Source organism: Vigna angularis, chromosome 6 (genome assembly GCF_016808095.1).
Source record: "Vigna angularis cultivar LongXiaoDou No.4 chromosome 6, ASM1680809v1, whole genome shotgun sequence".
Classification (NCBI taxonomy): domain Eukaryota; kingdom Viridiplantae; phylum Streptophyta; class Magnoliopsida; order Fabales; family Fabaceae; genus Vigna; species Vigna angularis.
In genome coordinates this window covers 27,362,439-27,390,430 of record NC_068975.1, presented here as the reverse complement: position 1 = coordinate 27,390,430, position 27,992 = coordinate 27,362,439, and the positions used below count along the sequence as shown (strand labels likewise).

General features: G+C 31.5%; 4 protein-coding genes across 4 annotated transcripts; all 4 read right to left on the bottom strand.

Annotated features, from left to right (window-relative positions):
* Window positions 1-229: 229 nt before the first annotated feature.
* LOC108344325 (two-component response regulator 24) lies at window positions 230-736 on the bottom strand. Its single transcript, XM_017582783.1, has 2 exons — window positions 500-736; window positions 230-409 (listed from the first exon to the last, which is right to left on the bottom strand). Exons 1-2 carry the CDS (start codon window positions 734-736, stop codon window positions 230-232), a joined length of 417 nt encoding a protein of 138 aa, XP_017438272.1.
* Window positions 737-4,307: 3,571 nt separating this feature from the next.
* LOC108345128 (GDSL esterase/lipase At5g18430) lies at window positions 4,308-5,986 on the bottom strand. The gene is made up of 5 exons (XM_017583701.2): window positions 5,683-5,986; window positions 5,442-5,569; window positions 5,108-5,350; window positions 4,781-5,033; window positions 4,308-4,681 (listed from the first exon to the last, which is right to left on the bottom strand). Exons 1-5 carry the CDS (start codon window positions 5,939-5,941, stop codon window positions 4,449-4,451), a joined length of 1,116 nt encoding a protein of 371 aa, XP_017439190.1. The 5' UTR covers window positions 5,942-5,986; the 3' UTR covers window positions 4,308-4,448.
* A 7,475-nt stretch (window positions 5,987-13,461) lies between these two features.
* Window positions 13,462-16,204, bottom strand: LOC108344864 (GDSL esterase/lipase At5g33370). Its single transcript, XM_017583383.2, has 5 exons — window positions 15,816-16,204; window positions 15,566-15,696; window positions 14,941-15,183; window positions 14,493-14,745; window positions 13,462-13,944 (listed from the first exon to the last, which is right to left on the bottom strand). The coding sequence occupies exons 1-5, from the start codon at window positions 16,051-16,053 to the stop codon at window positions 13,709-13,711; spliced, it is 1,101 nt and encodes a 366-aa protein (XP_017438872.1). The 5' UTR covers window positions 16,054-16,204; the 3' UTR covers window positions 13,462-13,708.
* Window positions 16,205-22,372: 6,168 nt separating this feature from the next.
* On the bottom strand, window positions 22,373-24,810 carry LOC108345327 (GDSL esterase/lipase At5g33370). Its single transcript, XM_017583919.2, has 5 exons — window positions 24,485-24,810; window positions 24,206-24,333; window positions 23,815-24,057; window positions 23,084-23,336; window positions 22,373-22,822 (listed from the first exon to the last, which is right to left on the bottom strand). Exons 1-5 carry the CDS (start codon window positions 24,723-24,725, stop codon window positions 22,590-22,592), a joined length of 1,098 nt encoding a protein of 365 aa, XP_017439408.1. The 5' UTR covers window positions 24,726-24,810; the 3' UTR covers window positions 22,373-22,589.
* Window positions 24,811-27,992: the final 3,182 nt, after the last annotated feature.

The following is a 27,992-nucleotide window of genomic DNA, read 5'->3' as shown; positions in this document are numbered from 1 at the left end:
TGTTTCATCTTGACAGCAAGTACGATAATTAAATCCATTAACCTATGCCAAAAAATTTAGTTGAAGACTTGTCAATTGCTTTGAACCAAAGTAAACAGAATTACTTTAGATTTTAAACCAAAAGATATAATTGAGATTTTGATTAACCTATATTTTTACACCACAATCTTACAGACTATGGAGGAGCTAAATAATTAAACAGCAAAACTATACACATTGAAAAAATGAATCAAGTTGTAAAATTGGGATGGTCTTGCAAGACTCGTTCAATCTTTGTTCGATCAAGAGGCTTTTCAAAGCAATAGTTGGATCCTGCAGCAAAAAATTCTTCACCATCTTTCCCATTAGCACGCGTAGTAATTCCCACAATCAAGCACTTCACACCCATACCACGTAGCTCTTTTGTGGCCTAATTCAGACACCATCCATAATCACCATTAAATAATCATATTAAAGCACCCTAGTGACATAAAAGTATCATGATATATAGTAGTAGTACCTCGTGACCATCCATGATGGGCATTTCTTTGTCCATGAAAATTATGTCAAAATTTGCCCCACATCGATGCAGATCCACTGCTTCCTTTCCATCACTAACCGTTTTTGCGTCCATGTTAAATAACCGTGCCAACATCATCATGTGGATTTTCCGAATGACAGCATCGTCATCCACAATCAGTGCTGAAATTCTCGACCTTGTACTTCCTCCTTTGTTCCTCTGCTTCATTGATTCCATTGTATTCCCGATAGTTAACTATGCCTGTGTTAATTAACAGAAAAAATTAGGGAAATGACGTGCACGTACACATGCATGAGATAAAAATCCAACTACAATAAATTCACGCATATAACATAATTAGAGAATCAACTGAAGTTTAAATCTGAAGTATATGTAACATATCGGATCTTAAATCTAATTCAAATTCATAATATGACAAAATGAGAATTACACTATACAATAAATTCATCTTATTTTTAGTTGAGATAAAATTTCTAACATATCTTGAACATGAGATTAGAAAAACAAACAACAAATCCTATACAATTTACTTATAACGAGAAATTTACATTCGAAAGAAAACAGTTCCACCCACAAATATAATGCTTGACGTTATAAAAACAAGAACAAAATGGGATACGTTACACGTACATAGAGAATATGTGCTCGAATCACTGACTTCAGTTCTTTTGATTATAGCTGCTGAAAGGTACATCCGATGAAGTTCTTGCAGCTTATAAATAAATACTAAACATATAGATATTAAAAATGATATAGATTGAGAGAAATATAAGCTGAAATGGAAGATTGATTGTGTTTCATTTTTTCCTGTTCGATAGGGATCACGTCAATAATTTCACCACTGAATTAGATACGCAATATTAATTTTTGGTATATTGGATTGCAATAATTATTATCCCCATATTTAATCCAAATCCATTGAATGATATCAAGGATAAAACTATGTAAAAATCTTTATTTAAATGCTAAAAGGATGAGATGCAAAACCCCAAATATGATTATCCATTAAAGTATAGTCTTAATTTATAACAGAAACGCATTAGATTTCACTTCTAACTCTTGTGTAGAGATTTTCCAGTTTTAGGAGAATCTATTTCTATATCTATAGTATTAATTTATACTATTATAATAGAGAAGATAATTTCATTTTATTTTTTCTATTTTTTCCCTTTCTTAAATAGTTTATAAACTTTCCACTTTCTTTTTTACTCATTTAAATATTATATTTTCTGTTTTCTTCACTTTTATGTTTTTCTTTTGCCTTAATTAAAATGCAATATATATATATATATATATATATATATATATATATGAAAAAACATTTTAAATTTACATTTTACTTCAAATCGTGTTTTTCGATCTTTTAAACAATGTTTTAAAAAGTTGTCACTTTATACGATGAAAACATACACATATTATATTATATTATATTATATATATATATATATTATAATATAATATATTCTTAAAAAAACTTACTTATTCGTAGTGTCACGTCTTAATTTTAGTTTACAAGTAATAAAGCAAGACAATAAAATATTAATAAAATTAAAACAAATTGTTTCAAATTATAAACATATAATAATTAGACGATTATCAAGAATATTTTATAGTATTACGTCTTTTATCATATGTTTCAACACATATTCGTTACACACTAATAAAGTATTCATCATAAAAACAACACAAAAGACAACAAAAGAGACAATATATAAGATAAACTAGTGTTAAAATAATATATTATCAAATTATTAATCATACCAAATATATTGTATCAACATTTATAAAGTACTAGAAACTCTTAAAAACATACATATGTTGATTTTAGACTCAATTATTCGGATACATGTTTTGACATAGAGTTTCACTATAGGTGAGCACTCGTAATAGTGTTTATACTCTATAGAGTTATAAACATAGCAATTATCACCCTACACTCACAGGATAAATCTTTCACGCCTAAGAACAAAAGTCTAAGGTAAAGACCTCCTGTCATTCTCTCCTACACACCATTCATCTCTATATAAGTTGAATGACAGGTAATATATTAGGATATCTACTTTCTAAACTCTCATATGTCAAACATACATTAAACATTACCGAGACATAAAATTTCTCATTGAAATTCTTTCAATATCAAAACGATACATCAACATATCAAAAGTTGTCATATATATGCAAATACTCATTATACGCACGAACAACATTAAGAATTATACAAATTAATACCAAGCAACCAAAGGAAAAAACCAAAAACATGGAATTTAAATTGGTGTTCAACGAAAACTCTGACACTCAACGCCATTCTTCTCGTAAATGGCTCACTCATCGAACTGGATTTAAAATGGTTTTAGATTTGTAGTGAAAAATGTTGCTTAATGGTGCCCTACACGTACCACCGCTTAATGCCAAACCATTTGCAGAAATGGTCACTCAGCAGGAAAAGTAGGCGCTCGTCTAAAGTAAAATTGTTTCCAGACTTGCAATATCAAACTAGAACTCAGTGCCACATTACTCTCGCTCAATACCATATCAAAAAACAATCACTTCAAATATGTGATTCGGGAAAAAAAGACTTGTTCAGATGATCAAATTGCTATTCCTGACTCAATGCTTAGTTAAAAATAGTTCTTAATGTTAGAATGAACATCAACTTGATCAAATGGTGAAATCCTTAGTTTCCTCAATTACCAGAGTCCAAACAAAACCAACACTCAGTTGAAACAATCAAATATACCATGCAATTCAATAGAAATTCAACATAGCAAATGCAATATCCAACTCATGCTTATTAAAGTATCTCACTTTCCTTACTTGACAGATGACCAAACAACTTTAAAGGTTCTAAAATATCTCCAAAAGCATAAAAAAACTCTATTTGCTCATACGAATAACAAAAACACTATCAAACATACCATTAGGATCATTGATTAATAGAGACTCTTAAAGATGACTCTGATGTCACATGTAACTCCAAATAATTTGCATGCAAAGGGAAACAAAACAAACCAAAGAAAGAAGCATAAAACCAACTTACTCTATTTGAGAAATTGATTGACTTTCAAACTCTGTTATATTTCTCAACAAATTTTGAAATCTGTTACATTTTTCAACAAATTTCAAAATCCATTTAGAATTATTTTTTGACCTTTTTAAGTTCTTTAATTTTATTCTTTTACATTTTTTGATTTTAATTTTTTAAATATTTTTTACTTGTTTTAGTTTAATAAAATATATTTTAAAATATTAAAATATTAACATATATTAAATATTAAATTAAATGAAATATTTACTAATTTTAAATTGAAAAAAGAAAATTTAAAGGAATATGTTAAACGTTGTCCACTTCTTAACATGATATCAGAGCCATGGTTAGAGCCAATCTAACGAATTTTAAGTGGACATTCTATTCTTCTATTCCACCCACTATTGGACCGTTATTGGACCACTCAATTTCTACTATCACGCACGAGATGTCTATACCTCGACGTGAAGGGGGTGTGTTGAAAGTCCCACATCGACTAGAGATAAGACCAATTCATAGTTTATAATTTGGTGCAAACCTCACCCTACAAGTTGATTTTGTAGGATTGAGTTAGGCTTAAATCCCTCTTTTTAATACTTTTAACTAAGAAACGAAGTCGTAAAAATAGATAACTGTTTTTGTGTAAGTTAAAGCTACATTGGAAATACCTTAACTAATTAAGAAATTGTCATCATAATGTTAGTATGCAGACTGACGTTTAATTTATAAAAGATAAAGGCTAAGGAAAAAAGAAAAGAAGACTGTGAGTAAATTATTGAATTGATGAATAATTTGTTCGTGAAATAACAACTCTAAAGACTATGACAATGGCACACACAAAACAAAAACACCTGATAATCGATACAAGTTTATAACAATAACAAGAAAACATCATAAGTGCTGTCATTTTGTAGCATCCAATGCTAGGACGGTGCTGAGGTTCATTGGTTTCATGTATCGTTTAGAACCCGACATAATCTGCTCCACAATTATTCTGTTCGCCTTTTCTGTCGGGTGGAATGGATCCCAAAACGCATGCAAGTTTCTGTTTGGGCACAAGTTAGAGAGTGGTGTGCATAACCCAATCCCGTTGTACGGTCCTTGCCCACAACAAGCAATTCTTGATGTAGTAAATCCTGCCCAAAAACAAAAATATACAATTTGACATATGCATGTATATATATAGAGAACAATTAATATAAAAGTTTTTCTTGTATGTAGTAATAATCAAGTACCATATGCTGCAGGGTTATTTACGAAATCATTGTGCATCCGTGCTGTATTTGCAGCGATAAAAACATCTTTGCCAATTTTCTTGTTGAGTCCTTGTATCATGTGTTGTAGTTGAGGGTTGTAGAGTGATGCAGCTCGTTGAAGTTCAGCAGAACATCCTCCATTTGTTCCACGCATGGCTAGTTCTGCTGGAACACAACCCATTGGTCCAGTTCCTGTCACGAGCACTCTTCGAGCTCCCAGATCATATAGCCTCTGCAACAATTTGCGACAAATTAATCTAAGCTATAACATGTGTGTCAGTTTATACACGAGAATGATTTGATTACCATCAAGAGTTTACGGTACTCCACAATGAGATACTTGACATAATCCTGTAGCGAAAACTGGCGAGACCTTGCAGAATAAGGTACCAAGTAGTAATTGTTCACGAAATCGTTGCCACCAACAGTGATGAGGACCAATGCTTGGTTCACAAGTTTCTTTGCTCGTCCTACTCCAATGAGAATGGACACTCGTTGCTGGTATTCTTCAAAGTAGTCCAACTGTCTATACATTCTGATTATGTTCAGCTGCAAGTAGCTAGTGATCAGCAAGTTTATACAATAAATTTTACGTAACTCGACCATGATTACTACAACAACAAGACAACAACAGACTTACAAACTGAGCTCCAGTGTCGTTAAGAATGCCAATTCCGGCGGAAGCGAAATTGGCTCCGTTCAGAAGATTGTCACCTTTTAGCTGTGGACTCAAATATGGCAACACGGATTCACCACCCATTCCTTCACCTGATAATCAACAAAACATGTTATTACTAAGTGCATGCGTTAGATTAATCACCACGTAAGTGCATAATTAAAGAAAAGCAGACTGTTTTTAAAAACCATAGATTGTGCTTAACTGATAAGATCAGGGATGTTGCGGCCATTGGAAAAACGACCGGTTGGTTTGCGAGATGGATAGTCAATGCCATAAGGAGGGGAATCAGCTCGTGCAGTGGTGGCCAAGTAATTGTTGTTACCACTGTCAACGAGTGAATCTCCAAACACAAAGAAAGCCCTTGACTTGGCCTCAACCCCTGGGACAACGACCCCAGATAACACAACCACACCAAAAAGTATCACCACCATGGTGCCAACAAAACCTGAGGGAACTGCCATTGGGGTGAAAATAATGAACCTTAAATTCTATGTTGATGTCGATGCAGTGAGACTGGAATCATGGCTTTTTATAGCCGTTAAATAATTTACTTCCAAAGTAAAAAGTAAATAAAAAAGAGAGATTTTTTATCAGGGTATGCAGTAGGCAGAAATAGGTTTTGGGTTTTGCATGGCAACTTTTAGGTGGGATTTAAATTGGGATTGAATAATTGAATGATTGTATAGTTCTAAAGGTGCATGAGGCATGTGATGTGAGGTGAATGGAGGAGATGCAAAGAGAAGTTATTTCCGCCGCCCAAGGCTCTATATGAAGAATGAGAAAGAGACGAAAAAAGCGAAAAGTGAAAAGAGGTATGTTTCCTTGGGTTGATGCATGCTTTTAATATTCAACAGCATAATTGTTGTCACATAGGTGATGAATTGTGGTGGCTACAGTCACGAGTGGAACTTGAGTTTTCAGATAAGATTGTTTTCAAAACGCCTTAGACCTTTTTGCCAGCTTGCAACTTTCCATGCATCAATGGCTTCATCAACGAATTCTGCTCCTCCTAGTGGATTTCTAGTTGACTCTAAAGAACTTTTTCATAGGCACGTGACATGTGGCTCAAGCTATGGGTTGCTACTTTTCATGGAAGATGAAAAATACATCATTAAAGTTTAAGGTTAAAAACAATACAGAAAAATGTTTTTATCATAATATATTTAAATTATGACAACTCATGTCTCACAACTAATAGTTCATAGTATAGTTAGCTGGAGATTAGTAGGTTTTCACTTCCTCCACCTCCTCAATTTCTTCATGAGCCTCCCAAATTTTCAAAATAACCATTTTATCTTTTGTAAAAGTGACTATCGAATTACATGTTCTGAATTTGGACATTTTTTCCTGCACCCCAACTTTTTCTTTCTGCACCCCCATTATGTTATTGAAATGTCTTTAATACCCTTCATCCCTTTCATCCCACGCCACTAAGATGTCCTTCCTCCCTTCATTTCCTGTGCATTTCTCCTTTGATGCCACCAATGGTTTTAGTTAGTTAGTCTCACTGTCCCTAATGCATTAAAGAATTTGAAACTGAACTCGACACTATTGGCAGCATTAAGCATTGAAATCTGGTGAGTATCTTAGGCTACTCTTTATCTACTTCCAGTCACATTCTGTTTTATAACTATATCGAAAAATTTCACTATAAAATGTATAATCCGTAATATAAATATACATTACGAATCTTATAATTCAGAATGTAATTTATATTTTGAATTGTCTTTTAAATTTACATCACAAATTATATAACCTAAAATATATGAAAATTATATTTCTGAATTTCGAATTCGAATTCGAATCGTCTAATCCAAAATATCTAAAGATTGCACAACCCGAAAATATAATTACAGAGATATAATTGGAATTTTGAAAATATGGAGGTGCAAGAAGAAAGTACGGATCCAAAATTAACCGATCCAACATATACCATTAATTGTTAGGCCCATAGCCCAAAAAATTTAGCACCGACAATGTTTTAATTAAATTTTCAAATTATATATACGTTTTCTTTTCCTATTTTATCTGTAAATTTTAGAGGAATTTTTTTATTGTATTTATATATTGTTTTAAAATTTAAAATAACATTAATTATTTTCTTTTTAAAAAATATCTTTCATTAACTGACACATTTTTATATATAAAAAAGTCATAATAATTATTCTAGTTTTTGTTTATAAAACTATATAAGCTAACTTACATTTTTAACAAATTTGTTAAATTAAAGGATAAAAACTTTGTGAAAAAAAATGGAAATAATGGATGCTTTTGTACCCACTCTTAAAAAAGAGAATAGTTGTATCTATATTCGCGTGAAAAATTTTAATTTTTCATTCCTTTATCCCTTGGATACCATATTCTCACACAGTTGTACTTCTTACTCAATGAATGGTAATTATAAACATATACATATATTTGAATTTATCCAAAATCTCTTTCCTACAAGTTAAGATAGAGTAATTCGCATTTTTTAAAAAATTAAAACATATTGAATTTTAAATTATTTTTATTGTTTTATTTTCTAAAAAAAATTATCTAAATAAGATAATTCGAACTTGTTGAAATTTTAATTACTATTAAAAAATCTCTCAATATTATCAACTGAAAAATAATCTTCAGTTCAGGAAAAAAACTGTAACATGTATTCTAAAAAATTACATAACTTACTAATACAAATTTTAAAATTACATAACTTATTTTCTTTTACAATAATTTTCCTTCCAATATTCATTAAAAAACATAGCAATAATAATGGTTTATGTTAATGAATTTTAATACATCAATACAAAAATAATCATGACAATATTGTCAAATATAACTTTAGTTGACTTTGATTTGAAATAAATCCTACTTGACATTAATAAAAAAAGATAAATGTTAAAATAACTATGTTACAAATGATGTCACATAAACACAAACCTAATGAAAGTTGAATAGTGTTAAATGAATAACTCTCCAATTAAGATCGAAAACCATCGCTTCAACTGGAATCTAGCACACAGATAAACATGAAAAGAAATACATATAGATGTAAGAAATGTGAAGTTGGAATTTAAAAATTTACACTTCGGAATTTAAAAATTTCTAATGATAAAGAATTTGCTATCATACATCTATAAACTTTAAATTTGTTTTAAACAATATATCCATTCAAAATATTTTGTTATAAAATGTTTTAATTTCTTTTATAGAAGCATGTTATTATTTAAAAATTTCTTATTCGAACACATTGATAATTCAACCATCAAGTTGAAATATAAACCATTCCAAAGAGGAATATTTAATTCTCTCAAATCATTTTTTATTTTTTGAAGAAATACATCAGACATAAACAAGTTTTATTTGTATATGTTTTTTAAAAAATTTATGATAACAGAATTAAAGTTTTCATATATATATATATATATATATATATATATATATATATATATTAAAAGTAACAAAAACAAGTTTCTACTGTGTTATTCTTGTATAAAAAGATCAATATAATAGTTTCATCGTGTTAGTATGAATTCATAAAACAGAACAGAAATACGGTTTCGCTATGTTAAAAAGTTTTTTGCGTTAGTTTTTTTTTTTCAAGTACTTTATTTGGGTTAATATTGACCAATGGAAACATGTTTTTTCCAAGTTATATTTAACCAGAAATCACATTTTCTTCAACAATTAACTTGAGGAGATTAATATCGTGAAAGACTTTAAAAGCACTAGTTTTAATCATTATATTTTGCTTATACACCAAAACATATCCAGCAAGGTAAAAGAACGAGAGTTTAGACTTCCGTTGTCAACCAAAGCGCTGTAATAAGTTTCGATTAATATGATAATTGAAGTATAAAACAATTAAAAATAAAAAATAAAATAAAAGTAATAAGTTTCGATCATATATAAGCAAGATCGTGACCAAGAACGAGAAAGACTAAAACTAATTGTTTAAACGCAAACTAACAATCAAGACAATAAGGTTGTGACATCTAAATGCAATAGATTAAGACCAACATAAATATGTAATGTTGTGTTGCCCCAACATGAAAAGATAATAATGCCATCAAACTATGACACCAAAACGAAAAAAAAAACTACATTAATAGAAAGAAAAGAAAAACAAAAGGAAAAGATAAACAATGATCGAGAAGGAAGATAAATGATAATGAAGACAAAAACGTCTTTTATGTTTGCTCCTCTTAAACCAAGGTGTCTTCAAGGATATAGGTTCGAGTATCTTTACCATTCTTGATTGAGACTGTAACAGATAAAAACGTGAGAAAGTTGGTTATGAAGAAGAGACAGGTGGAGATGGGCAAGAGACACGTGGAGGGTGATAAGGAAATTAAAGAAGGAAGAAAAAGCATGAGGCACCGAAAACCAAATATGCTTTTAAAGGATTTTCAACCGTGAGAGAATGCATGGTGTGGGTAAGATTCCTCTTCCTAAAAATTCTGCTCCAAACTTTTCTACTCTGTCACTCTCTATTCATACCTCTGTCATTCTCTGCTTTAGGTTGATTCTGGATTGCGCATGGCCTGGTGATTTACTGCTTAGTGGCGTTTTCATTCTTTTATTACCTCATACTCAAACTTTATTAAACACACTTTTCTTTTGTATTGTGTTGGTCACTGTTTTATGCTCAGCTCTCTAAATGTTCTTTTGGAGTTGTCCAAATTGATTATTTGGGCCATGTGTTATCTGGAGCAGGAGTTGCTATGGAGACTTCAAAATTGGAAGCTATTAATAGTTGGCCACAACCTACGTCTCTCAAACAACTCAGAGGGTTTCTAGGCCTCATGGGTTACTACAGAAGATTCATAAGGAACTATGCGTCTATGGCTGGTCCACTCACGGATTTGTTGAAGAAAAATTCTTTTCATTGGTCTGAATTAGCTTCGCAAGCTTTTCTGCAACTCAAACAAGCTATGACTTCAGCACCAGTATTGGCCATTCCTAATTTCAAGGAACCCTTTATTTTGGAGACTGATGCTTCAGGTTCCAGTATCGGGGCTGTTTTGAGTCAAGCACACCATCCAGTGGCCTATTTCTCCAAGAAGCTATCTTCTAGAATGCAGAAACAATCTACCTATGCAAGGAAATTTTACGCAATTACAGAAGCACTGGCTAAATTTCGGCATTACTTACTTAGCCATAAATTCATTATAAGGATGGACCAAAAGAGCCCTAAAGAATTATTGGAACAAACATTACAAACTCCTGAACAACAACAATGATTACCTAAATTTCTAGGTTATGACTTTACTATTCAGTATAAGCCTGGAAAAGAAAATGTTCCTGCTGATGCTTTATCTAGGAGCTTGTTTATGGCTTGGTCAGAACCTACCAGTAACTGGTTGATTAAAGTTGCAGAGGAAACAAAGAAGGATAACACACTCTTTGAGTTACTTAATCAGCATGCTCAAGGGGTTAAAATTGATCCTAAGTATGAAATAAAGGATGGTTTGGTATTTAGGAAAGGGAAGCTGATGATTTCTAAAGGCTCTTCCTTGCGACAACAAATACTTCAAGAATTTCACGATACCAAGACCGGGGTTATGCAAGCAGGACTAAAACTGTTGCGAGAATTTGCACTGAGTTTTATTGGCCTAAAATGCATGAGGATATTAAAACCTACATAAAAAATTGTAGCATATGTCAGCAAGCGAAGAGTGATCTGGTTTTGCCTGCTGGTTTACTACAACCGTTACCTGTCCCTACACAGATTTGGAAATACATTGCAATGGACTTCATTACTCATCTACCTTTTTCTAATGGCTATGCCACAATTATGGTAGTGGTAGATCGTCTCTCCAAATTTGGTTATTTTATTGCGTTGAAAGCTGAATTTAACAGTAAAACAGTAGCAAATGCATTCATCAACAATGTTGCAAAAATCCATGGCTTTCCTAAATCTATTGTGTCTGATAAAGACAAAGTTTTTATTATCTCTTTCTGGCAACAATTATTCAAAGCGTAGGGCACCACCATAGCTATGAGTTCTTCTTATCACCCACAAAGTGATGGCCAGACAGAGGTCCTTAACAAGACTCTTGAGATGTATTTACGATGCTTTGTTTATGAGAATCCTAAGTCATGGTATCCAATGTTATCTTGGGCACAATATTTGTATAATTCCTCATTTCATCACAGTATTGCAATGAGCCCTTTCAAGGCTGTGTTCGGTCGAGAAGCCCCTTCGGTTATTCCTTATCATATTCATTCTAAGGATCCTTCATCTCTGCAAGAAACCTTAATCAAGAGAGACAAACTTTTATAGCAACTTTAGGATAACTTATTCAAAGCCCAGAATTATATGAAGTTCCAAGCTGATAAGAAGAGGATAGACGTTCAACTAGCAGTGGGTGATTTAGCATTGGTGAAATTACAACCTTATAGGCAACACTCTATCGCCAAAAGAATCAAAATTTGGGAATGCGATTTTTTGGCCCTTTTAAGGTGGTGACGCGTATTGGTTCGATGCCTTACAAGTTGGAATTACCGGAATCGGCTCGTATACATTCTGTTTTCCATATTTCATTGCTCAAGAAGTTTTACGGTAACCAACAGAAACCATATTTCCCATTACCTCTTACCACAACTGAAATTGGCCCTATTGTTCAGCCTCAACAGGTTCTGGATGCCAGAACCATCCTCCGGAATGGTATAGAAGTGCAACAATTGTTGATTCAGTGGAAACTATCAGACCCTAATGAAGCTACGTAGGAAGATTTCATCTTTATTAAGCAGCACTATCCTCAGTTCAACCTTGAGGACAATGTTGATTTGGAAGGCAAGGATAATGTAGCAGATAAAAACGTGAGAAAGTTGGTTATGGAGAAGAGACACGTGGAGATGGGCAATAGACACGTGGAGGGTGATAAGGAAATTAAAGAAGGAAGAAAAAGGATGAGGCACCGAAAACCAAATATGCTTTTAAAGGATTTTCAACCGTGAGAGAAGGCATGGTGTGGGTAAGATTCCTCTTCCTGAAAATTCTGCTCCAAACTTCTCTACTCTGTCACTCTCTATTCATACCTCTGTCATTCTCTGCTTCAGGTTGATTCTGGATTGCACGTGGCCTAGTGATTTACTGCTTAGTGACGTTTTCATTCTTTTATTACCTCATACTGAAACTTTATTAAATACACTTTTCCTTTGTATTGTGTTGGCCACTGTTATACATATATATACTGTTACATAGACTCTTCGGTTTGAAAGTTTGCAAAACAAATATCACGGTCAATAGTAATATGTAACAAATAATTAGATGTATGTCATACTTTCTTGATAGTGGTTATTTATATTATTTAGATGAGTTTTTGTCGTTCATGGACTTAGAACTCAAAGGTATACTCCCTCTTAAGGTTTTCTTATTTGTGATTAGCATTTTCCATTAGTTATCCATTATCATGTTTGTTGGATGGACATTATTTCTAGCATGGAGGGTTGAGACGGTCTCGTCCTGTTTAGGCTGAGGTCTATTATAGTTGAAAAGATTTAGAAGAAAAAAAAAGTTTAATTTGAATTATTCGTTAAAGAAAAGTCAATAAAAAAATAATAGTAGTAAATATTTTTTTTAAGATTTAATGTTAATAAACAAATATTAAGAAGTAAAATTTAGGTATTAAGAAATCAAATTTAGACATTCTGGGCAACAGAAAGACTAAATGTTGTAATCAATTGATCTTAAAATATAAAATTCCACCCAAACAAGATTGGCTTAATTTGTTCAGTGACCCTCTTTTGTGGTCCTGGGTTAAGTAATATTCATAGGCGGATGGGGTATCTATCATTTCATGCCCGATTCTACTCAGCGGAGAGCAAGGCAAAACAAAAAATATAGACATTAAACTTTAAGGAAATAATTCATAGATATCATTTTTCTTTTTCTGAATACACGTAATTAGATACTGAAATTTTAGACTGTGTTCGTGAATGAAAAGTTCAGATATTTCTGTGATAACAATACGATTTTCTAAACACAAACACATGTAATAAATAAAATATTTATAGGAGAAACAAAGAAGGAATTATTGAAGATTAAAAATCACTCAATTATTGTGCACTGTTTCTTTTCTACTTCCCAAGAGAAGGACACAACATTATGAAATACTATTCACTGACACACTATAACTTAATTGTAGATGCACCAAATTTCAATACATATTTATCACAAACTATAAGAGGTAGACACAAAAGATGAACCAGATTCCTTTAACTCCTTGATGATGGACGATCTAGTTCTTCTTGGAATCCATAGCCAAAATGGTGCTGAGATTCATTGGATACATATAATCTGATGTGCCTGACAGTATCTGTTGAACGATCAACCCATTAGCCCTTTCTGAGGGATGGAAAGGATCCCAAAACGCATAAACGCGACGATCAGGGCACAAGTTCGATGCCACAGTACACAGTCCAATGCCATTGTACCTTCCTTGACCGCAACATGCTACTTTTGATGTAACAAATCCTGCATGTTCATCCACCACCTTTAATAAATAAACTTTTACAATCACTGTTACTCTTAAAACTAAAATGTCGTCAAGATAAAGTTTCTATATATGTATGTGTGAGTTCAACATGAACTACATATCATGCAATTCTGAGCACAACGTCTCGTAACTTTTTAACTCTGGCTTTTTGATATGCAGCAAAGTAGGGTTAACAAAGAAAGAAAGGAAAAGGAAAGGGAAACTATTCTCCCCCACGTATGATTATGCATGGGCCCGTGCCTTTATTAATGGCATCTACCTATATAACTTTATCCCCATTAAATAGTCTCCTCTGTGTACGTGAGTTACGTGACTTTAATATTTGCATTCTTATATTACTTTTAAAAAAATGGCTTTAAACATTGCTAGGCATATATATTTATAGCACATTTCACGTATTAATTTTAAGAAATCATGTGTTTCTTTCAGCAATCTGGCAGAAGTTTAATATTGTACACCTACTCTACTCCATGTTCATTAATGAAGCAAGTGTATGCATAAGGGTAATTAGTAGCATATTATTTACCATATCGTTGAGGGTTACTGATGAAGTCAACGTGCATCTGTTGCGTGTTGACCGCAACGAAGACATCAGAACCAATCTCGCTATTGAGTTCTCTGATTATCTGAACAAGTTGAGGGTTGAATAACGCCGCCGCACGCTGTAGTTCGGCCGAGCATTCCCCGTTTGCGCTTCTCTGGGCCAATTCCGCCGGCACACAACCCAAAGGACCAGTTCCCGTCACCAACACCCTACGTGCTCCAATCTCGTATAGCCTCTGAAATATATAACACAAACATGTTCAATTTCACATAATATTTTGCTTATCATAATGAAACCTTAATTTACTTTAACACCAAACACGTACTGATACGTGTATATTGTTTCGTGTGATGAGTGTGGTTGACCATTGTCAGTAGAAAGACCTAGCTAGCTAATAAAGAAAATTGATGGAAGAGAATATATTGCGTACCCTGAGGACTTTCTTATACTCAGAGATAATATACTTGACATAGTCTGGTAAATTGTATTGGCGTGATCTTGCAGAGTAAGGCACCAAGTAATAGTTATTGACGAAGTCGTTTCCTCCAAGAGTGATGAGGACTAATGCTCCTTCTATTAAGCTTTGAGTCTCTTCAGGTCCTATAATAGCACTCACTCTTTGCTGGTATTCTTCCCAGTACTGTAACTGTCTGTATATTCTGATTATGTTTACCTGCAATTCAATATTGTAAATAATCTATCTCTATATATAGTCAATGCCTCCTTCGTTTTTTCTTCCACCTTTTTTCTTTTTTATTTAGTCAATTATAAGAAAAACATGGGAATCTTTTCACATAACAATTTAAAAGTTGAATATAGGAATAGGGTATAAAAATGTCACCAGTCTTGTTAAATCGCTATCCATCTCAGCTAATGGAGATACATGTTATTAATATATAACCATATCATGTATATATGATTCAAATCTTCCCGGCTAATTTTTTGTACATAAATAAATCATTGAATTAAAGAATATCTTTATGTTTGAAAATTTGGACACTCTGAACATGGATTTTCAACACAGCTGGAACACAGAAGCAAGTGATGTGACTTACAAATTGGATTCCAGTGTCATTGAGAATTCCAATTCCAGCAGAAGCAAAGTTGGCACCGACAAGCAATCTTTCCCCGTTGAGCTCGGGATCTAAATATGGCAATGTGGATTCGCTCGCCCCAATAGCTTGACCTACACAAGAGCGCATGATAAATATGAGAACAATAACTAGTACATTATATTGAAGCAAGCATGCAGACACAGTACTAGAGATTGAAGCAATAATTAAGAAAAAGAAGTTTAAACGGAACTGATGAAGTCAGGAATGTTCAAGCCATTAGAGAAACGGCCAGTGGCTCTTCCGGTTGGGTAGTCAATGCCATAAGGAGGAGAATCAGCTCGAGCTGTAGTTGCCAAATAATTGTTGTTGCCGTTATCTACAAGCGAGTCCCCAAACACAAAGAAGGCACGTTGTGCCTCTGCACCTCTCAAACCCAACATCGATATCAAAACAACAATGTAACACGCAAGAGCCATAGAACTAGCCATCGGACTTGGATTTTAACTGGACGAGGAAGAAGAGGATATCGAACTGCAACTGCTGATCAAGTTATATATATAATGAGAGCTGTTGAGACACCCACATAGATATATATTAAGCTGATATGTTATTGTGGTGTCCGTGCATGCAGAGGAGGAATGAGGAAGAGGTGTTATATAAGATTGAGAGTGTGTGATATTGGAAAAAGGTGAATGGCCCACGTAGCAAAAAGGTAGCACAGGTTGGAAATTATGGGTGTGAGGTCATGTCTGACAGTGTATGGAGTGAGGGAGAGACATGATGCATTAACGAAAATGAAACAGCCATGTGCCTGAAGAAGCCCTCAATGAAGTGGGGGGGAAGATTTGACCCTCTTTTGATGGGTGAAAGAAAGGAAGTACATGTAAATCTGTGCCTCATTAAGGATCAAAAACAACAGCACTGACAATTTCGTTACGTTGTCCAGAACTGACAAACATTTACCACTTCAATTATATCGAACTATCCTTCGCATTTTGTATTTTGTACTGTACATGCATGTTTCCTTTCTGTATGTACGGCCACACCAAGTATTCTGATTTTTTTTACCACTGTCTTTCTTTTACTCAATTCTTTGGGCCTTCTCTAGAGTTTTACCTCAGAAAAATGAGCATGTAACTTTTCAAATATAAAAATTTACCAAACTCATTTATATTCTGAAAATTTAGTTTATCTCGAGAGGATATTTTAAAAATGGTTTTATTTTTAAAATATAGGAGAATTTCAACACAGTTTTTAGGATGAGACAAAATATTTACGATAGGTAAGATGACATGATAAACTCCAAATATGACAAATCTCGATATTTTAATTTTTTTATCATATTAAAAAATTCAAAATTTTACATAACTAATTTATAAAATAAGGTTTACATTCATTTGGGTACAATTTAATACTATAATTTTAATACTAAAAGTTTACTTAATGAAATGAGTTATTAAATTGGAAACAATTAAAAAAAGTAAAATATTAATTATGTTTTTTATACAAAAAAGTTGGGTATTTTTTACCTCATACACAAGCTAGTAATTGGTGCAACAAGAAAAGAGGAGTGAGAGATATTTTAATTTCACAAAATAAAAGGATCCACCCATTCTAATTAGCGAGTTTTAGGTATGTGGGGGCGTTCAAATTAATGTTTGTGAAAGGCAAACAGGGACATACAAATATCACTCCTTACAATTTTTGTTCGAGAAAAAAATACCTGTTTTCTTAGAAAAACATGTTTCTCTAATTTGATAAAATGAGAGAGAGAGAGAGAGAGACACAACACACGAATATTATTAGAATATATTTGTTAAGATGTTTATGTTCATAAACTGGTGTCGTTGTTTGTGTCATTTAACCACTGATTGTTTCGAACATGGTTGTTGTCAACATCCTCTAATAGAACACTTTTGTTTAATTTTAATGCTATTAAAGTTCATATTTTAATATATAGTTTAAGTATCACCTGACATATTCAAATAAGATCATGTTAGCAAGTAAAGTGATGCTCCTTTCAACAAGTTTCATTATCTACATGCACTTTCCAATCCTAATTGATGTGTCTTTTTTCATTGCAAAATTGATTTCGACTTCATGTAATGTATAACACTCTACCCCATTATAATAATAATAATAATAATTTTGTCTTTCTTTGATATTTTATGATTTACTTTTTAAATTAAAATACCAGATTTAAATTATAATTGTATATTCAGAGTGATTTTTTGGAGAAATAATCCAATCATTCTATGAAGTTACAAAGTTAATATTGGACACTTAAAAAAATTATTAAAAAGCTAATGACATTGATGTTGTTAGTTTTTAAGATTAACAAGTGACCTATCAAATCACAGTTTAAAAAAATTAATTTTTGTTAGTCATGTTGATCCACGTCTATTAGGGACAGATTGAAATAGACTGATGGATTATCAAGCTTACCCTTGTTTTTAGAGTTTCTAAAGTTTTTTAATATTTAATTAAAAGAATGTCATGTCATTTAAAGGGAAAAAAACTATCAATGCAAAATTATTTATAATATCAGTAGAATACCTTTACGCTCACGCAATAAACATTGTTTTTCTATTTATATTTCATTTATCTTTTGAACTGTGGTTTATTAATGGATGGCACAAATTATTCATTTGGGTTTGTGTTGATAAAAAAAAATAATCAATGTAAAATTGTAAATTTTTAATAGAAAAAGTATTGTTTGAATCATTGAATAAAAATAAAGAAAAAGAAAATGCAACAACTAGAATTAAACTTCAAAGCATTTGAAGGAAGCCAAACCTATTTCCCCTATTACTTTAATGCCACCATAGTTTTCCCAGTTAAAAAAAAATTATTTCAAAATTATTTATTTTATGAAAAACTATGTGGATTAGAGTTTAAAAAGTTTATGGATTAAAATAATAATAATTTAAATTAACTTTCTCACTTTTTAATTTGGTATTTGACGAAATGGAATGATTGAATGAACCAATAATTTAAAGTATTTTTAGGACAATATCAATGATCTTTCATCATAGTGGTATAAGTAGATATAGGTCAAGCTCCCATCTACAAGAGATTTGAAAGGTTTCAGAATTTAATATCGACAGTTAATGTATTAGAATTTTCTTTAAATTAGGTACAGTAAAACAATTGAAGTCACTTTAAATTCAACCAAACCAATAGCCAAACTCAGAACTTGGTGATAATCTTGTCAATTATTTGAAACACACACATTCAGGTTTCACTATCTCATATACACTTATGTAACTATTTTCTTACTATTTCATCGAGTAATTAATTTTTATAAAATAATAAAAAGTATTATAAAAGAAAACATAATATTATCTTTCTTTAATATTAAATAATTAGAAAGAAATTGTAAATGTATACATTTTAAATTAGGATCCGAATAACTTTTCATGAAACCAAAATATTTATTAAATTTGCAAAACTAATGAAACAAAATTGATAAAACTCAAAAGTATTTTTAAAAATTACCAAAAACAAATATAGATAATCAAATTTAAAAATATTTTAAATGTTTCTTTAATATCACACTTTAAATTTTCACAAAAATATTTTTTTATATACTAATAAAAATTATAATTCAACACTGGAATGAAATCACACAAAAAAAAAAAATTAAACTAATAATACTTTAAATTTAACACAAATATTTCCTCTTTAAACGTTAATATATGTTGGATTATAAAAAAATATTAATGATAATGACATTAAATTATTATTATATTAAAAAATTTATACATTTGTATTGATAAAAGTACACTTATGATAATAAGTTAGAAAATAAAAATAATTATATAAAAAAAAATCAAAACAGTATTCAATATTCAATATAATAAAAAAATATAAAAAATAAAAATACTAAAAAGAAGTTAAATGTGTTTTTTAGAAAAAAATTGATAATCTTATGAAATTTTATAAAAGAAAATAAATACATAATTAAGGGTATAATAAGATGAAAAATTTCTTAAGAATCTTAAAAAACCTTTTTAAATATCAAACTTGGGAAATCGTTGATAGATTATAAAAATTGTTTTAACAAAACAAAAATAGTTTTCCAAATGAAACAAATATTAAGAATAAAAAAATAATTATTGTATATTACCTAGTAAATAAAAGATTTATGTTATTGAACAATTAAATTAAAAGTTAAACATTTTTACATGAAAATAATAAGTTATAAATAAATATTAAAAGTGAGTATATATATTTAAAAGAATAAAAAATGTTATAAAATTAAAGATTATGAATAATATATATCTATGTATGTATATAGAGTGGACCAACGTAATAGTAAAGTAAAAGCAATTTTTAATACCTAAAATGACGTTTGGTGCAGTAAACAGGAAATGAAATTTGGGAAGAAAAAAAATTGATCGCATATAAGCAGAAATATAATTTGGTGCAGTAAAAATTGATGTAAAAATTGAATAATTTTTTTAAGTTATTTAGTAGAAAACAGTGAAACTAAAGAGATTATTTCAGTGTAGAAATCAGAAAGATTTTTTTTAAATGATATAAACATAATAAAAAATATAAGTATTTTTTTTTTATCTCTGTATCAATATAAAAACTTCTTCATTCATTAATGGAAAGAAAAAAAAAATACTGAGAAAATTTTGTTCCCCTGTTTTTAGGTGAAACTCGCCTTAATCCCAACCGTCCATCATATTTCGAATACTCAAGGATCCTTCGCCATAATGTTACCTTCGTACAGATTTATTTCTCTCATTCTCAATCAAAATAAACAAGATCCATGAAAAATGGGTGAGACAAATTTGTACTAAGATAAACAATCTATTTATCATTCATTAAAAAAATTTAATTCGTCCGTTATGTACTAAAGTAATTATATAATCCATGGATAAATTATTTTAAAATAATCTTTTATAATTATTTAAAATATAATCCAAACATATATGAACCACAAACTTGATGACCTATATTTGTAGACAAGTCAAATATGGAATGTGTAGCACTAGGGACCGATAAAGTGCAAAGAATAAGATAGAGTGATTTTTTGAATTTTGTTGAGGAATTAAATATAATAAAGTGATGATGATAAATAGTAGGGCATAGGGAGAAAGGGTTTAGTTTTTGGATGGTATGTGATGATTAGAAGGAGATAGAAAAAAAAAGAGTAAGAGAATGAGCTGTATAGACATTTATAATACCAACTACTCTACACCTAATACCTTGGACATCACATAATTTGGCTGGAGAAACGGTTCAACTAACATCACAAAAGTGTTAATTTCATCTCTCTCTAACCAACATTGCAGGCTATTCAATTCCAACCAATTCAACTTCTCAAACACCCACTTCCCAAAACCTATACCTACCTTGTAACAAACACCACAATTCAACTATCTCATCACATCCCCATGCATCATGCATCATGCATCATCCTCATCATCGTCTGCACATTCTTCTTAAAAAGAAAAAATTAAGTATACATGAAATTGGCTTCGTTTAAAAAACATTAAAAATTTAATTGGGATTAATTATTTTACTCCGTATAACGTATTTGGAGGCTGAGTTATTGTTACAACACATGAGTTAGCTAGCACACCATGGCCCCTGTATATTTATTTCACCAATGTTCATCATTTCTGAGGTTGGTGCACTCTTTAATGCATTCGGATTTAGTCGTAAATTCAGTTTTCGTCCTCACTTTTTCTGTTCCTTCATCTTAATTATCCTTTGTATACTTTTCAAAAAGATATTTATTGGACAATTCGATATTAATTATTCGTTAACATGTTTAAATAAAATATTAGGATATATTTTTAATCAAAAACCGAGTTTTTAATTTATTTTTATTCGATGTGGATCGTTTAACTCATCTTCAGTTTCTAACATTCATCACATATATCCTCACACCTTTGCTAACATTGTTCTCTTTTTCTAAAATATTATATATTTAAAGTCATTTTAATATTTCAAAAAGAATAAAACTTAGATATATATATATACAATCACTTTTACGCGTATATATTTGTTCTTCAATAAAAAAATCAAATGTATATTGTTGAATAAGTCATGCATAAAAGATCACATGGTTTATTTTACTTGGATATATATCAACATAACAAATATCTAAGTTTTGTCTTTGTCCTTTAGATATTTTCTCTGTATACGATTAATCCACCATCATTTGGCTTACATGTAAAAAAAAAAAAAAACAAGGTGATCCTTCCACAGACAAGTCAAAGTATGTGTTTTATTTATTTATATTTTAGGTTGTGATGATATAACTACTATATGTGTTGAATAACTTTTATAGTTCATACTCCAACATAATTTTTTTCCAATTCCTTTAACTTAAATAGGGGTGAAGAGAAGAATATATACAGAAGCATATTTTAATAATTCAGCTTTAATTAATAAGGTTCATTAATAACCGTTTAAACTTCGAAAGTCCATAAAATGTGACCACAAAAATCACAGTCATTTTCAGTTAGCTTATTGTATTTCAAAGCCTTACAAAAACATTCACTTTATCAAATACAAATACAAGGGGACCGATGGAGGAAACACTCAAATTTATTAATTAATAATTTTAATAATAATACTAATAATTCATTTTTTTCAATCATTTAAAATAAATTCTATTTTATAAATCACTTGGTATGTTAATTGATGGAAGACTTCAAAATTTCATGTTTTGAAAGCTGACTAAAATTGAGATTATTTTACTAAATATGGAAAATGCGGTTGAGGCGAAACCATAACATATTTGTTTTCAGAAAATGTAATCCAGAAATAATGCGAAGAAAGGAATGATAGAGAAGAACGTAAATTTATTTGTGGTGAGAGACCAAAATTACTTCCAACAGAATAACAATCGGAGGAAGAAAGGAGCAGAAGATAAAATAAGTTTGCAGCAGAAAGCACACTGGCTAGGGAATGATGATAAGAAGATCAAACAAACTTAGGTGGCACACATAGATATAACATCCTTTGACTTTTTCAGACATGGAAATCGAAAAACGATGATTCAGGTCATGGAATCGAGGTCCATGATGGTGGTGAGATTCATCGGGTGCATGTATTCGGTGGTGCCTCTCAGAATCTGTTGGACTATGATTCTGTTTGCTTTCTCTGATGGATGGAACGGATCCCAGAACGCGTAAAGGTCTCTGTTCGGACACAAGTTTGAGGCTGGTGTACACAGTCCAATCCCATTGTATGGCCCTTGCCCACAACAAGCTATCTTCGACGTCACAAATCCTGCAGGCCCAAAAACATTTTAACGGGCTTATTGGGCTTCGATGTCAGATTCAAATAATATAATCTTCATTTTTTAATTTCCTTTTAAGAAAGTGATAATTTTAAAAAAATAATAATAATAATAACGAAGACAACTTTTAAAAGCTATGTTAGCATTTAAAGGAACCTAAACAATGTCTTTTCCACATGCTGACACTAGTGTATCTTTTCCAGGAACATGTAATTTAATTTGAAAGTTAAAAGGTGGTGCATGCATGGTACCATAAGCTCGAGGGTTGGAAACGAAATCCATGTGCATGCGATAAGCATTAGCAGCAATAAAAACTTGGGAACCAACTTCTTCGTTCAGTGCGTTCAACATTTCAACCAGCTGGGGATTGAATAATGCAGCAGCTCTCTGAAGTTCCACGTCGCAATCACCCGTTCTGCTTCTCATGGCTAATTCCGCAGGAACACACCCCATCGGTCCAGTACCCGTTACAAGAACTCTTCGAGTACCCAAATCATAAAGCCGCTGCATGTTTTCAACATACATTGTTATCTGTGTTCATTAAATAATCATGTAGGTTACAGAGAAATATCTAATATTTCGTGTCATTGATTGCTTGTGTGCATTGAATTATATGATGCTCGAAAGAGAGAAAACATATTTAGTAAATTAGTATCCCTCTCACCAACCAAAAGATACCCACATGTCTTTTGTTTAATGCACATTCTTTCACATGGACCGTAAGACTGGTGGTTAACTTACGTACAACACTGCAGGAGAACATTTTCGGAAACACGAATGACCGTTATTCTACGGTTCCCAAATTTATGATGTATTTTGTCGTATGCACGATGATTTCCAGTGCCGTGTTCGTAAAATATAGCCAATATCATTTATTTTTTATATTAGATTTCCATGTTTATGAAGTTCCAAAACAGCAACGCAAAATGATTGATCATATTCAAAGACTGTGAGTGTTGTGTTTGGTGATGCATATACATACCCTGAGAACTTTGCGGTACTCAGAAATGAGATAGCGAACGTAGTCTGGGAGAGAAAATTGGCGAGATCTTGCTGAGTAGGGGACCAAGTAGTAATTGTTGACAAAGTCATTGCCTCCGAGAGTGATGAGAACGAGTGCTCTGTTTACTAGGTTTCTGGCTCCCTCCGGACCAATGTGTGCACTTAACCTTAGCTGATACTCCTGGAATAGCTTGAGTTGCTTGTAGATGTGGATAATGTTCAACTGCCAAAACAACCATGTACCAACCATACTATATATATCAACTTTTGGAATACACAGTCACGTGAATGACTTTATACAAGTCACCCATTTATGCACTCTAAAAACACACCATGTTCCTCAATAATTGACAATTAATGTTGAAGCTTACAAATTGAATTCCCGTATCATTGAGAATGCCAATCCCAGCTGATGCAAAATTGGCACCGTTCAGTAGCTGCTCTCCAACCAGTAAGGGGCTCAAATACGGCAGTGTAGGCTCTAGACCAAGTTCCAAACCTGCATGCAGTTAACAAGAACTCATATATGAAAAAAGTAACACAATGGTCATGCATGCAAATGATATATGTACATATATAGAAACGTTAAGCACGGATGAACAAGTATATAACACTGTTGATTTGATTTTGTCAGATTAATTGATTCATACTGATAAGGTCAGGGATGTTTAAGCCATTGGAGAAACGTCCAGTGGGTCTGTGTGATGGGAAGTCAATGCCATAGGGTGGAGCGTCTGCTCTGGCAGTGGTTGCCAAGAAATCATTGTTGCCACTGTCCACCAGTGAATCACCAAAAACGAAGAAAGCCCTTGTTGGTTGAGCAGAAATAGAACACGGTGCCACAATCAAGCTTATGATAGCACAGAAACCAAGCACCAAAGCATTAGTCATGGCTACAAAACAGGAGTGGAGTAACTTGTTTGTGTATAGTGTATGTATGATTCTTAGTTTGCTGAGTCGTGTTTTTCATCAAGCAGTTGGAAGAGCTATATATATATGCAAAGGTTGAGAGGCTGATTTATCTCAGCAAACCACATTCATAAATGTTTTGTTCTACCACCTCTTTAGATTTAAAGCAAACCGCCGAATCAAGAAGAAGCAAGTACATCAAGTAATTGCTCTAGTGAGTGGTTTTAGCAGAAGCCAAACCCTTCCTTCAATTTCAACATCCAAAACCAGCATAAATAATTTCAAGCCGCGTATGTGGACAGAGTTTAAAATATTGGCATTGTTTCCTCCCCAATCACAAGCAAAAACTGAGGTTAAATATTTTCACCTCTGTTTTCTGGGTTGAGTAACTACGCAATTTATGTTATATGACATCCCTCGGTGTAAGTTCAACTTCCAAGAAGAAACTATCAAGTATAATGCATGTAATTTATCAAAGTTGGCAGTTAACAAATTAATCGACCAACATGTTGGATCAGTAGAACTACGTTAATCAGCATATAGGAAATTTCATTCTGGAACGGCTCATATGTTACTGTTTCTCTTAAACTCTAGGTCTGCGTTCCAGTAAGTGTCAGTAAAAATAATTTCAAGTAAAAACTTAAAACTTATGTGATTATATTTAGATACTACCCAGTAAATATTGCAGGTACCAACAATTATTCCATAAAATCAAATGGATTGAGTCCCAATTTACTCGTAATGCTTAAACTCCTATAGTTGTTTTATGAACTGTGCATGACTTTTAGCTTAGTCATAAGTACTTGATCCAACAGTTAATAGTAAGTAAATCAGGGTGTAAAAGTTTTGATTCATAGAAAAAGCAACCTAAATCAATTCTTTACAACCAATCTTGAATGGTGTTTCAACACAATTCTATGTCATATAATGTGAATCCAGTTTTTAGGATTTTTACCTTTTTCTTGAGAAAAATGAGAAAAAGAGTGGAATGAAACCCTGTCCACTTAATCTCACCCTGTTTGAGAAAATGTATTGGCAGTAAGAGAGAGATGTAACTTTCTTGACTCTTTCATTAGTGGGTGGCTTCTTAAGGAGAAAGGGAATAGAAATGTGGAACATTTATTAATGTTAGGATGAGAAAGTAGATAGTTAATACAGGGTAGATCCAAAAGCCAGCTAAGATAAAAAAAATGTTTAAAACAAGAATTGCCAAAAAAACACTTTTTATCACCAGTATTTATATTCTTTATAATTCACAAGAACCATGTTAACATTTTTTTTTAACAATCTTTTATAATAGATTATGTGTCACTATTTTATTGGTTCGTATATTTAAAATAGACCAATCACAGGCTACCACATATGTTGTTGTAAAAAAGTTATAAAAAAAATGGTTAAAAAGACATTTTCCAATTCACAAGGTATAAAAAGTATTGTGATAAGAGTAATTAAGATAACATTTTTTTTATAATGGTGGTAATTATATCTAGTATATAAAATATATGCAGTGATATTTTCGTAATAAAGAATAAGATTTTGTATATCAATTCTAGTTATAATTGATATAAAAAGTAGCCCAGATGATATTTTTGTAATAAATAATAAAAGTTTCTATACGGTTTTAATTATAACTTGTATAAAAAATGGATATTATGACATTTTTGTAATAAATAAGAAAACTTTTTATATAGGTTTATAACTAATATAGAAAATAGTTTCTTATATTTTTTATTTTTAAAGGGTTTCAAAATCCTTAATCTTCATTCTCCTATTTTTCCTTTCTTGCTCCTGTCTCCTTCGCCTTTGTCATCTCGCACATTGTGAATCAAATTTGAATAGAAACATTGTCACTCGCATGGAGGTGTTACCTTCTCCGACGAGGGTTGTTGGTGCGTTGCAAATTTGGTGAAGTCACTTTTTGTAATGATTCACAAGGCGATTTAGTTTCGTGTGTGAAAAATACCTTGTTGGTATGAATATTCTCCTCTTAAATTATTTTCTTTCTCTAGTAATTAATTTGTAACCGTTTCCCACCTCAACTATTTCTGAAGTTCCTTTTGCCTTTTGGTGATAGGTATGAGACTATCTGAACTCAACAACATCTGATCGATTTCAATAACATCTCACCGAGCTTAATGTCGTCTTTGTCGAGCTTAATGTCATTTTTTTCGAGCTCATCAATTCATCCCCTAATCATGATGGACCTCTCACTGCATTGTTATAAAATGTTTAGGTTATGATAAGGTTGATTTAATCAGGGAATGTGTGAACTATGATTTAGATGAATTTTTTTATATTGGTTGTACCTTTAACTTGTATAAAAGTGATACTTTCTATATCAATTCTGAAACCAATATAACATGTCAATACTTTATTACCTCGACTTATATATTAAAAATAATTTTTTGCACTAGTGATTGAATACTAGAGTTGTGTTATACCAATTTTGTTGTCTAGCTAAGTCGGTATGAAACTAAGAGACTAATAATCATAAGCTAAAATTAAACAAAAATGATGATTAACAAATAAACTTTAAATCTAATTTAATATTAAGATGATCTTTGCATTTAGTTATATAGTGTACATCTAACAAACAACAAATCTTTCAATAACAAATGACATAATAGATCCAACAAACAACAAATCTTTTTATAATAAGCGACACAATAAGTTAAAATAAACAATAGATTTTACTAAAATAAACTTAAAATTATGATTTAAATACTATGTTAAAAATAAACTTTAAATTTAATTCAACTTTACATAATTTATTTATAAAATAAGATTTTCACCTACTGTAAATTTATTTTATTTCTAATAGTAAGTGACTTTGAACAGTATTGTTCATAGAATCAAGTATCGACCATGTCGCTTTAGCTGCATTATTGCAGTGCAGTCTAACGACAATCTCGTCAGAAGAACTTAAAGGAAATCATGAGTTGTTTTAAGCACCGCAAACTTAGGAAGACTATGCGAAATGTACGTATATAAAGGACAGAAAGAAGTTGTAACCCGAGAAATAAACAGGTTTTTTTAGTATGGGCAAGATCTCATTCATGAATAATCAATGAAGCTTTTCTGTTAAACTTTATTATCAGTCGTATCTTTGTTGATTTAGAACTAAATCATCAAATGATCAAATGATCAAATGATACTATTTATGTGTGCGCTTTTGAGCTAAACAAAGTATAAAGAAAAAAAGGTGGTGTTTTTCCTAAACAAGGATTGGATTATGGGTGAGGACCAAAA

Excerpts from the sequence above, each read along its gene's own strand:
- LOC108344325 (XM_017582783.1), bottom strand. The coding sequence starts at position 736 with ATGGAATCAATGAAGCAGAGGAACAAAGGAGGAAGTACAAGGTCGAGA. Across the intron at positions 410-499 it reads CCATCATGGATGGTCACGAG|GCCACAAAAGAGCTACGTGG; the intron begins GTACTACTACTA and ends TGTCTGAATTAG.
- LOC108345128 (XM_017583701.2), bottom strand. The coding sequence starts at position 5,941 with ATGGCAGTTCCCTCAGGTTTTGTTGGCACCATGGTGGTGATACTTTTT. Across the intron at positions 5,034-5,107 it reads AGTACCGTAAACTCTTGATG|AGGCTATATGATCTGGGAGC; the intron begins GTAATCAAATCA and ends AAATTGTTGCAG. Across the intron at positions 4,682-4,780 it reads AAATAACCCTGCAGCATATG|GATTTACTACATCAAGAATT; the intron begins GTACTTGATTAT and ends GTTTTTGGGCAG.
- LOC108344864 (XM_017583383.2), bottom strand. The coding sequence starts at position 16,053 with ATGGCTAGTTCTATGGCTCTTGCGTGTTACATTGTTGTTTTGATATCG. Across the intron at positions 15,184-15,565 it reads ATGACACTGGAATCCAATTT|GTAAACATAATCAGAATATA; the intron begins GTAAGTCACATC and ends ATTGAATTGCAG. Across the intron at positions 14,746-14,940 it reads AGTATAAGAAAGTCCTCAGG|AGGCTATACGAGATTGGAGC; the intron begins GTACGCAATATA and ends TATATATTTCAG.
- LOC108345327 (XM_017583919.2), bottom strand. The coding sequence starts at position 24,725 with ATGACTAATGCTTTGGTGCTTGGTTTCTGTGCTATCATAAGCTTGATT. Across the intron at positions 23,337-23,814 it reads AGTACCGCAAAGTTCTCAGG|CGGCTTTATGATTTGGGTAC; the intron begins GTATGTATATGC and ends GAAAACATGCAG. Across the intron at positions 22,823-23,083 it reads TTCCAACCCTCGAGCTTATG|GATTTGTGACGTCGAAGATA; the intron begins GTACCATGCATG and ends TTGGGCCTGCAG.